The 12,509-nt window shown below is 36.1% G+C and overlaps 1 protein-coding gene across 1 annotated transcript; it reads right to left on the bottom strand.

Annotated features, from left to right (window-relative positions):
* Window positions 1-8,351: 8,351 nt before the first annotated feature.
* On the bottom strand, window positions 8,352-10,527 carry LOC119073092 (ubiquitin carboxyl-terminal hydrolase 36-like). The gene is made up of 6 exons (XM_037178406.1): window positions 10,381-10,527; window positions 9,579-10,327; window positions 9,197-9,238; window positions 9,080-9,133; window positions 8,947-9,024; window positions 8,352-8,799 (listed from the first exon to the last, which is right to left on the bottom strand). The coding sequence occupies exons 2-6, from the start codon at window positions 10,305-10,307 to the stop codon at window positions 8,683-8,685; spliced, it is 1,020 nt and encodes a 339-aa protein (XP_037034301.1). The 5' UTR covers window positions 10,308-10,327; window positions 10,381-10,527; the 3' UTR covers window positions 8,352-8,682.
* Window positions 10,528-12,509: the final 1,982 nt, after the last annotated feature.

Raw genomic sequence — 12,509 nt, 5'->3', positions numbered from 1 at the left:
TTTCGAAATTTTTCAAATTTTTCTTCTCACTTTAAACTTTTTTCCTAAATTTAGTATTTTTTAAATTTTTTAAATTTTTAAATTTTTTAATTTTTGACATTTTTTTAAATTTTTCAAATTTTTCAAATTTTTCAAATTATTCAAATTATTCAAATTTTTCAATTTTTCAAATCAGTCAAAAACACTCAAAAGAGTAAAAGTGACGCAAGTCCCTGTGCAAATACTTCCAAAACAACTGATATCAGTCAAAAACACTCAAAGAGTAAAAGTGACGCAAGTCCCTGGGCATACTTCCAAAACAACTGATATCGCTGTAGGTGACGCATTCTGCGGTTAGGCACAAAAATTGTAAAAGCAAAAATTTTACCAAAAAAAATCTAGAAAAAAAATTTACAAAAAAATTTTGCGTCACAAGTGGCAGATGTTGAGGAAAGTACTGTTTATAAAATTGTTAAAATAGGGAAAAATACGTCCTGAAGCAAAGGAAAAACGGAAAAAAGCCGAATCATCTGCCACTTTGTGCCGCAAATTTTTTTTTTAAATTTTTTTCTAGATTTTTTTTGGTAAAATTTTTGCGCCTAACCGCAGAATGCGTCACCTACAGCGATATCAGTTGTTTTGGAAGTATGCCCAGGGACTTGCGTCACTTTTACTCTTTGAGTGTTTTTGACTGATGTCAACTCCTCTAAACTCTTCGAATTTTCCTCTGGGTTTTTCAATTAAATTCAATCAATTAACGAACATGGATTAGAGATCGTGTGTGTTAGACATTTACCGAAAGACTAGTTTAAATGAAAATATTGTTATAAGTCTCTTTTATTGCTTCAAATCCATTTTCTTTACAGAAATAAATTAAGTCACAAGCGCACTAATTATCGATAATAAGATAAATGAGCCGGACACTAACAACGTGATAGCACTGTTCGGATTCTCTTTGCTGCTGTAACGAAAGTCCCTTGCATAGATTCCGAACGCTAGAAGCTGTGAGTGCTCTCCTTGCAAACTCATCGAAAAACTAAAAAAAAAAAATATATTTCTGATCATTTTGTCGTTCAAAGTGCATTTCTGATGAATTACTTGTATCCAGTTTCCCGAAACTCAAATTTCGACGTTGGTAACGAAGAAATATTAAAATCTAAAGATGTCGGCATCGTGAATATCGATGAATGAGAGAAAGTTCCTTCAATTAAAATTAAATTGAAATTGATGCCACTATGTTCGGTTGTTGTACTGAATCTAATAAGAGAGACGTTGGAACGTAAATGGTAAATTCTTTTGACTAGCTATTCACTCTTGATACCTTTTCCCACAACTTAGAACATTTTCGTTCTCGCATGCAACTACCGCACACACCTTAACACCTTCATAAGTGAAGTAATTAAAATGTCGCCATCCGTTAAACACCACAGCCATGTAAGTGTAGGGAATCTGAAATTATTTGGTTTTTCTAGAAGATCGACAATTTGATTGTCTTTGCAGTCATACAGTTCCATTCGACGCTTTCTTTTCGGTAGTTGCAATGTTAAAGTTACAACAAAATCGTTCTTCTTTGAATGAACTGCAAAGATCGAAACTTTGATTGACAGCTGCGTTAGTATTGACCAGCATGTAGGTATAGCCATCAAACTCATCTTGATACAATGTCAAGTCATCAAAATGTGAGCCCAAGAAAATTTGTGAAGCATTTAGTATCGGGTCACCGGGAACTTTGGATACTTCGTGTACTAGAAGTTTTGTCGTGTTATCACCAGTCATTATTGATGTCAGAGCACCAAGTTTTCCCGAATAAATTCCACTTCCAGTTGTTCCGAGTATCGGCAAATTCGCACCAGCTGCCAAAAAGTTGACATCGTTTACATGCGCCCAGTTTTGTTGCACTTGAATGGCTTGAATTTAGAAACAAAAAGTTGTTGCTCAATCGCTTCAATCGTTGTCGCTATCAACAAGTTACCAGTAATAAATGGTAGCTCTGAATACCATCGCGTGGGAAAGACAATATTTTTGACACCGTTTCTCACGAAATCCATAGCTGGTGATTTAAACATCAAATCGAAACAAACAAAATGACCGAATTTCACACCAAAATCTGTGTCGAATGTTTTGTATTCTATCGAATCTGGTTGAGTTATTCCAGGCTCACCGAACAGGTTATATTTACGATATATGGAAATAATAACACCGTCACGATTCATTACAACATTTGTGTTATATAATTCCCATTCGCTTGTGCACCGTTTTGAATTACTTTCCCCGACGCGTTCGGTGCAATTCCATTTCGTTGTCAAATTGATAACAACGTATTTTCTTAAGCTTTTTGCTGCACACGCTATATTCCGAAGGTTCACATTGTAATTGTCATTTGTACACAGATCTATGTGAAATTCATTTTCCATTGGTATCACTACTGCTGTGTCTTGGCGGTTCAAAGTGTTTTCCGGAAACACAAGTATATCCACATTGATTGCTTCAGCTGAGTATAGAATGTCAATGTATTTTCCGGCATTGTATTGAAACATTTGAGTACTGGTCCATAATGAATCGTCGGTCGTTAAACCTTGATCAACTTGGTATTCGACGACACCGGCTATGTACGAAGGCGATTCAGGTGTGGAAAACTATGAATTTTACCATAATGCAAACGTTTTAATTCAAAAATGAAATTGACAGATTGTTTTACCCCGTACGATGCATTTATCGAAAATAGAATCCAAAATACTTTCATCAAAATCATTTTTTTTAATTCGTTTTTAGTGCTTACGACGTTACGACTACCTGAAGAGAACTAAATTTCGACAATTTCAATGATATTGACGAATTATTTGAGAGGGTGGCCAGATTTCAATTTATGCTTAGCATTTCAAGCATTTTCACGAGGGGGAAACCACTATTTTGTGATTAACATGGTTAATCAGTTAATCTGTTAATCAGAAACATAAGTTTTGTGAATCCAAATGGTAAATTGGTGATTAACAATGATTAACCTATATATTTCACGTTTATTTATAGTTTTGCGACGATTCCGCCGGTCAAATGCTGGTTAATCACCAATTCGTCATAATGTTAATCACTGGTTATTCATGTTAATCACTGGTTAATCATTTTAATCACATCAATAAAAAAGAGTGATTTCCCCCTCGCATTTTCAATAATGTTTCAAGTTTTTCATCAGAATAATCATGTGGAAATATTTACCCAACTAGGGATGAAAAGTACAGTTAACAAAAGTTTTTCAAGGCCGAAGTCAATAACCACACGAAAACGTGACTTTTCATTTTTATCCCGATTCGACGGAAAGAACGACTTTTGATCAGCACGCGTATGAATGAATTCATTTCTCTAAAAGCGAAATTCAAAATATAGGTCAACATTCTACAGATTTGATAACCCTAAATTATATTGAGAACAAGATTAGCTTGTAATTGATATAGCATATGGTGAAATTGATAAAATTGACATAATAAATTAATGTAAACGTTAATACCAAATTATTATTTACAATTCTGTCAAAGTTTTACGACATAATCATCATCACAAATACCTTTTATACCTAATATCATGTTGAATGTTGCATAAAGCTACGGTAGGTTATAATATGGCCAGGCCCGTAGCAAGGACCAAATCTGAGAGGGGGCTCAAGTCCATGCCCAATACTAAAAGTTAATTTTTCATGAAATGTGTAATATGAAGAGTACCGCAGGCGATTTTTTCTTGAGGTTATTTTGAAGCCATTTCTCTAACAGGTTTTCCACAATCACCTTTGTTGATTACGCATACATATTTTAGGTATTTATATTATCATCGACAACAAAGACACAAAGATACATTCAGTGGAGTTAAATTATTGATAAAAATTCATTAAGGGAAGGGGAAAGACTTTTAGATTTTGTTTTTGTTTTTGTTTTTAGTTGTGTTTGTGGTAGTGTATATTTTTGTCGCAGATTACGCAGATTATGCAGGCGGTGTCGCAAAATTTTGAAGTTACATCTGGAAACACTTTGAGGCGCCGTCACGATAATCGTGAAATTTAAAATTTTGGCAAAACGTAGCGTGTAAAATGGAACAGAAAATGGGTTGTTTTATACGAGTACTTTTTGACTAAAATCAGTGATGTAAAAATTTTTTCAGTTCTTTTTAGTAAAACTTCTCGAGGCGGAGATGAATATATTTATTTATGTTTACGGTAGTCAACCTACATATCTAATGCCTAACAAATCGTTTATCAGAGTTGCTTTCGATATTTTTTGACCAAGTGTTTTGAGATTTTCCAACATGGACTTATAAACCACCAAAAAGAAAACAATCAAGCAATTCGAGTTTTTCTTACAATTTATTATGCTATGTAACGATCAAATGTCTCAATAAATATGGAATCAAACACCGAAATCGGGTCATTCAAACTTTTGGTTAGAAGCGTTGTAAATTCTTAGGTCCATACCTTTCGCATCTCGGGAATCTACGATTTCCTTGATCATTGCTTCTTTATAAAAAAATACCAATTCCTTTTCCATTTTTGCTTTCCAGAACGCATCGTTGCGTTCTATTTCGATAATTTCGTAGACCCGTTCACCCAAATATATTACCAAATGAGCAATTTTTCGATTTGCTACACGAAGTTGACCTTGGATCTCGTAATACCAACGACTTTTTTCATTGATTTGTCTGTCGTTGACAGAACCTTTCCATATTGGAATTAACTTTTTACTAATCGCTTCTTTCATCGACTTTCCGTACGCAGCTTTTGGGCACTTCACACATATTATGCCGTCTTCGTTATATAATCGGAAGGGTGAAGTTCCGAAGAAGGCAAACTCTGAATCAATAAAAATACCACACCGATTAACTGATTCGCTTCCATACAAATCAAAAAACATTTCCAGAGCTTCCAATTCAAAAATTCGTTGATGTCGATTCTCTGCCGTATTAGAAAATCTATCGTTTTTGTACAGAATATCTTCTACGATTTTGGTGTAGCTTTTTCGACTGTTAGCGTTCAAAATTCGGCCAAAGTACGATGGCGTCAGTACGTCTTTGCGAACAACAATCCACTTCTGATTTAGATATTGTCCGCGAGTTTCAATTTCCACAGTGTCTCGATTGATTTGATATTCTCGAAGTTTATCGAGAAGTCGACACTCAGCTGTTTGGTATGCAGACGGACTGATATCGACATCTTCTCGACCCGGACCGTATCGTATCTTTTGCCTTACTTTGTTCTTATTCTTCGGAGTTTTAGTGAATCGAATTTTTTTTGGCTTCGATTCCTTAGCAATGGCGTTCGTCTTTACCTTTCTCTTTCTTGAGTTTTCCAGCTTGACACAAGAATCTAGGACTTCACCAAACGCGAATGCATGAAATCTGGAACCGAAATGCCCACCGGTGTTGTGCTGTATGCCTGCTACTGCGGTTCTCGACTTGTAAGACCCTCCAAGCGAATTGCAAACACGTTTCCCACCTAATAACGAAAAGAAAATGAGAACTGGTATGGGACAACGAATAAAAATACATGCTAGACACCGTGCTCATTACCTAACGTTTTCGCTATCAAACTGTTAAACCCCTCGGTTTTGTTTGTACACAGGTTTGCTATCAAACTTTTGGCGTTGTTGGCAAAGTAATTCTGGCACAAATCCATAATTTGATAAAAGAGGCCAGTGTCCTTCAATATTGAGATGGTATTTTGAACTGTGGGGAGGGTTTTTTTGTCGCAGAAATATCTCCTGCAGTTGTCGTGGACACCGAGATAATGGAGAGGAGCGTTAAGAATATCACGCTCAAGATTACTGCATTTTTCGACCAAATCTACATCCGAGTTTCTCCAGTATTCTGCTGCCTTACGAACGCCCACACATATATCGCCACCTGTCAGCGCAGGAATAAAATTACGTTACAGTTTAGCTCATAGATTGTTACTGTTACCTAGAGAAGAGCTCAAAAGTTTACGACCTCTTCTGCAGAATTTGGTGCTTTCAAGCATATCATCGAATTTCTTCCAAAAATTTCTGAACAAGTGATTCACGCATTCAAACTTTTCTATTTCCAAGTCTGGATCCTTGTACAGACGTAGATCTCTCAGCGCCTTATATGTGCTCGAATCACCATCACCCACGTATTTAGTGAAACGAGCTCCTTTCAAGGCACAGTGGATGAAGCCTTCAACAATTATTTGAGTTTCCATACCGCTAGAAGGCCCATCGTAGTTTTTATTGCAGTCATGTTGATTAGGTGGAGCATTTCTAGACTGAGCCATTTTACAGATATGGCAGTATTTGCTTTTCACATCGGAATACAGAATTTTGTTTGTGCGAAGACCAATTATAGCGGCGCATCCTGACAACGACGAATAGTTTTTTCCATAGGAACGTTTGCCCCAACTACCATCGAACTCGACCGTAATTAAAGCGTTCCCTGATGAATCTACCTCACCAGTTTCTCTCGCAATTCGTATTTCTTCTTGTAAATGTTCTTCTTCCAACTGCTTTGCTAGTCCCCATGCATGTTTTTGGAACTTTCGGTCAAGTTCATGATAGGTGGGATACGTCATGCTTTGGATGTCTAAATGTGCGAGAAATTCCTGCAGGTGATAATGCCCAAGTCCGATTGAAACGATACCACTGATTGCTCTCTCATTAACGTTCGCTCTGTTTGACTTCTTTGTGTGATAGGACTCTATTCGCGTTTTCTTTCCACAAGAATTGCACCGAAACTTAAAAATGGATATAAGTGCATGCCTAATTTCTCCTTCGAAAGTCATGACACCGTCGCCACATTCATTACACACGTTGCTGGTCATATTCATAATTTGTTTGAAAATGTGGTTTATCTCAACGATACGGCACCCAGTCAAACCGACAACATGCTAGGATAATTAGAAATAATCAAGTGCTTAAAAATCATAGAATGAGTTACCTCATCTGAAACGCTTTGGCGAGAACTTCCGGTTTCCGCATTGGTCTGTTTTTGATTACATTGCTAATAAGGAGGAATTTCAAAGATGTTGAAATAAAAATCGTTTTACCGTTTCGTATTCACTATCGGTTTCAGAATTCTAAAGAAAAGAATTTTGAATGAATTTTGAATCCTAAAAACATTTCTAAACATTGAACTACCTCATCTAAAATGTTTCGGCAAGAGTTTCCAGTTTCATTTTCAGATTCGGTTTCACTATCTTTTTGATTTGGTGTCTAATAAAAAGGAATGGCAGTTAATACTCACGTAGACAAAATTAGAAAAATTAGTTTACTGATTCTGTCTCATTGTCGGGCTCAGACTGCTAGAGAATGGAATTTTGAGTTTTTATCGAACCAATAAAATTTTCAATTACCTCTTCAGAAATGTTAAAGTGACGATTCACATTTCCATTATCGCTGCAACGGGGTAACTAAGAAAGACAAAGTAAGTCCGACTTTAAAAAAAAGCATTCCACAGCTCAGATACCTTCTTTCCAACATTTTCAGTCCGGATTTCATTCTCTACTTGTTCATTATGATCGGTCATATCTTGGTTCTAAAAATTAAAATTTGCAGCTGTGAAATGGTGAGTTTAGCCAACGGAGTAGATAGTACGGAATATGTGCAACTTTAGCAAAACAACCGAAATATTTCACGTACTACATTCTACAAAACTACATTCATGTTTCAAGCACTTTTTTGACGTCGTCAGCATGTAAAATACATTACAGGATGAAAATGAAGAGTCTCACGAAAAATCTTTTTATCTTTGTATCCCCAGTTATGTTCTTTAGTACATTTTTCGCCTTCGGCAACCAGAATCACGCCAATCATAGTACAAGGTTAGAATTTTTTTTTTGACGAGTCGGAACACAGCCCTCTTCTCCGGATCGGGCCATAACATCCCCACTCGTCAAAATGAAAATTTTTAACTTCGGACGTAATGTACATACTATTAATAATCACTACGAAAAATGCACTGCAGACAACAAATTAGAGCGGGCGCTTTCATAAGCGAATAAAGTTGCGCAATCTACTGGACAAAATGCGTTGAAGCTCCATACAGATTGTACGCTGTTTTACCCTATTTTATTGTGTGCTTATCTGAAGTGTGATGCTACAAACGATTTATTATTATGCTTATTATCTTCGTACAATCGCTCTGTTTCAATAAAAAATAGTAAGTTACAGAGTTACAAAAAATGAATAATTTATTCAACCTTACAAAAAATATAAAAAAAATCATGCGTTCTTGGCGATGAAGCAATGACACAAAATTTGTTTATCCGAAGTGCTTGCATTTTTTTTTACGAATTATTGATATGTAAGTAGACATGATGACTGGGTACAAAAATAATAGTAAAATTAAATAACAAAAACTAGACTTGATAACACGGTATAAAAAATACTAAAAAATACAAAAAAAACTTACAACATGATCACAAGGTAATAAAAAATACTAAAAAATAAAAAAATAAGAAAAGCTCGGAACTTCATGTTCCAAGTACAGAAATGTATACGTAAAACGACGTGGTAACAAAAAATACTAAAAAATATAAAACAAAAAAGCTCGGAACTTCATGTTCCAGATATATAAATGCACGTAAAAAGACACAATGACAAGGTTTCACAATAAATAAAACGAAATGAAACGGTATCTTTTGCCCTAAGCAAGTCGTCGCATTTAGTGCACAGCTTTTTCGATAGAATCTACAAATAACAACTACATTACAAGTCACAAATCTTCATCGGCATGAAATTTTACTTTTCGGATGATTGATGATCTTTCCTCTCCAACCAATTTGTTTGCAATAAATCCTTTTTGTGGAGAATGAATTGAAGGCAATACAACCTACAAGCAGAAACAAACGTCAATATCAAATGTACTAGCCAGCACGTTGTCTCTGAGTAGTTTCATTTTCGAGAGTTTAATTCATGTTTCACATACAGAATATACCGAAGAAGACACAGAAAAATGCACGGTGGCGTCTATAATTACCTCTTGAAGTTCTGATATTGGGCCAGAGTCATCAAGAACCTCCACTTCGATTCCGTCCCATTTGGTTAGATCCACCATCTAAAAATTGAAGGGTTTATAACGATCACATTACGCTGCTTAGAAGATTACTCACATTCCATATTGGTGAAGAATTGCCCGAGTGTACTTCATGTTCGTCATATAGAAACTGAAAAAACAAAAACGCTCTGAGACTAAAACTTATACTAATTGAACATCAGCATAAATTTACTTCTCTTTGTGACTGGTTTAGGTCATCCTCTATAAGCCTTTCCTAAAATGATTGTTAGGATGATCGTTAGCTCAATATTATAGAGAAACAAAAATCAAATTTTTTAGGATGGGAATGAATACGACAAGCAAATTACGAAATTACAAAGGTTTAATGGTTAGGTTGGATTCTGACACCAACTTGCATGTCATATTCATTGTTTTCAAAAAATCTATTAGTGCGGGGCCATTCCCAAAATACACTCAACAAAGATTACAAAATTCGTAACAAGTATCATACGCCAAATACGTTGGTAAATCGCAAAACTGTTTTTGTTGATTTAGAGGGTTCTAAATAACGTATGTAATTTAGGGATGGCCTTTCATTTGCAACATTGAGTTACCTTTGTGCATTCATAAAACAATATGTACGCATCGCTCTCCTTGACTCCATTTCCATTCAACCGGCGAACGATCGTATCATCGAACTCATAAAATGCGTTGTCTGCAGAGCAAACGGTAGTCGTATAATGACCGGAATTGATATTTCGCCCAACATGATTGATTATGGATGTAAGTTTGTATTTATAATCTCTTGGATTTGCGGAAGCTGCATCAAAACAACCGGTGGTCGACAAATCCAACTCTATTTGAATTTTCCGATTTATTTTTCTTCTATTCTCCGAAAACCGTTTCAATGTTATGCACAAACACGACGGGGAGCTGATCAACGAAAGCCGCTTTTTTGCTGCTACTTTTTTTTTACAACAGTGACAGTCGTAATCGTTCACAGACTCCCAGGCAAAATACATATCAAGAGCTGTTTGAATTGATTTATGTCCAACATCGAGAGTTAAATCACCCAAAATACCAGTCGTTTCGCAAACGTTTTGACAGATGGAACATTGTACAGAAATCCTGATATCGGCCACAAAGAATTTTTCCGACCATTTCAGTGGATGTACTTCTGTTTCCATTTGCTCAGCAAGCAATTCCAAGAACTCATGAGCATCTTGCATTTTCCCGTCGAGGAACTTAGAAAATCGTCTATTAGTTCTCTTTAGCGCATTGTACAAGAGACTTGGACTACGTGCAGAGACATTGTTTCGTGTGTCATTGAACAGCTTCAACATTTTGCATGTAACACAGTTCACTGCAGATAGAAGTTCGTGAACGTAAAATAAAATTAATAAAACAGACGTTTACCTCGGTTCACACAATTATTTTCAGCCTCCAATTGAAAATATTTAGCAACTTTCGGAACATGGAAAAGGGCTTGAAAAGTAGCATTTAAATAGCAACTGTTTCCCAAATTCAGCAGACCACAGCCAATTTGAAAGTCAGTCTAAACATATAAGACAAGCATAATTTGTAATAAGATCTAAAAACAATACTGCTTTCTCAAAACCTAAATTATCTGGCCCTCTTTTACTTCAGTTTGCTCGAACACAGTTTAGATAGATTAGTCGACTATAGCAACCACAAATGTCGTATGGTTACACTGGCAACCACAAATGTCGTATGGTTACACTGCCGACGATTTTTTTTTACTTCAGTTCGCTAGAATAAAGTCTGGTAAGATTAGTAGAATAGAGTGTCAAGGGAAGTTATTTTGATCGGGAGCCTACATTGAACATTAGCAAACTTTTGCTTCAGTTTGCTAGAAGAAAGTTCAGAACAATTAGTCGACTAGTGTAGCCCAACAAAAATCTCTTCGAGAAAAGTGTGACGCAGTCTTTGAAATACAATTTCTAAAATGAATGATATCGCTAGAGTTGACGCTTTCAGCTTCGTTACGCAAAAATTAAATTTTACACCCAATTAGTTCAAACAAGCTGGCTTAGGTTTTCTCATCATCTGCCAAATAATTAAAAAAAAAAAAAAATTTGACTGGAAACAACCAAAATTTTACCAAAAAATCTGCGTCGCAAAGTGGCAAATGTTCAGGAACAGACCAGCAAGAAAATTTATCTGCCACATGATAATTCGTCTAATCACTCAAACGAATCTGCCCCGATTTTTTAAATTATTTTTTTGTTCGAATCGTGTTACGAATACCTTTCATTTGATGGGTCGCACGCCTCTGTAGGTTTCAATACAGCTAAGCTACAGCCGAAAACACGTTTCCGACCCTCGAAAACCACACTCAGAAACCACTTCGAGGCCAATAAAACAAAATTCTGGTTTTTCCTGGGGTAATGGCGTATCACATTTTCATTTTTATGCCCACCCTGAGGTTCCTGCAAAATTTCATGGAGATTGGCTGACTAGTTTCCGATATCGACCGTCGATAGATAGATAGATAGAAACATACAGAGTAAGTTGAAAGATTTTGATTGTTTGGAAAACGTTAATTTGGTGCATTTTGTATGAAAAGTGACCAACTTCAAAACGATGTATCTCCGGCAATTTTAAACCTACATAGTCGTGTGATAGCTCGTTTTGCTCGTATTTGAAGCGAGAATATGATAGAATATGTTTTGTGGTGATATAAACCAAAGGGTAGAAACTGAAATTCTCACCTATATATAGTTGCCGCGTCTCAAAAAAATTTCTTCGTTCTTTTTTTGGAAGTTAGACTGCGTCAAGTCCTCCGCTATCGCTCCGGACATGATCCAGTGGAGATATTCTGATCGAGAATATTCACAAACGTCGCAGTGGTTGCACTGCCGACGATTTTGTTTGTTTCAAATCTTTTACTTCAGTTTGTTTAAACAATTAGTCGACTAGTGTATACAAGGGAGTTATTCTGATCGGGAACCTATATTGAACATTCACAAACGTCGCAGTGCTTGTACTGCCGACGATTTTGTTTGTTTCAAATCTTTCACTTCAGTTTGTTAGAACTATTAGTCGACTAGTGTATACAAGGGAGTTATTCTGATCGGGAACCTAAATTGAGCATTAGCAAACGTCGCAGTGCCGACGATTTCATTTTTTATATATCTTTCACTTCAATTTGCTAGAACATGGTTCAGACATATTAGTCGACTAGAGTGTCCAGTATTTATTTTGGTCGGGAACCGGCAGTGCCGGCGATTTGTAAATCCTTCTCCTTCACTCAAATGAAATAAATTGTCTGGATTTTGTGCAACTGCGCTGTATCTCAATTTTTATGTTCAATAATCCCAATCTCTAGGTGGAGATATTACAGAGACCCTTTGTTCAGAGCTCTAATGGCTCTAATTGTATATTACCATTATACATGCGAATGTATGTGTATATCTGACCCGTCAGAAATGGTGAAACGATAATCTAAAGAAAACTGAGTGCAAACCAGATCGAAAGTCGCGTATACAATAAAACAACTACTAACAGCAGCTACCAGCCGCTGT

This window comes from Bradysia coprophila, unplaced genomic scaffold (assembly GCF_014529535.1).
Source record: "Bradysia coprophila strain Holo2 unplaced genomic scaffold, BU_Bcop_v1 contig_137, whole genome shotgun sequence".
NCBI lineage: Eukaryota > Metazoa > Arthropoda > Insecta > Diptera > Sciaridae > Bradysia > Bradysia coprophila.
Note: the sequence above shows the minus strand (reverse complement) of the source record. Positions and strands in the feature narration are given on the sequence as shown.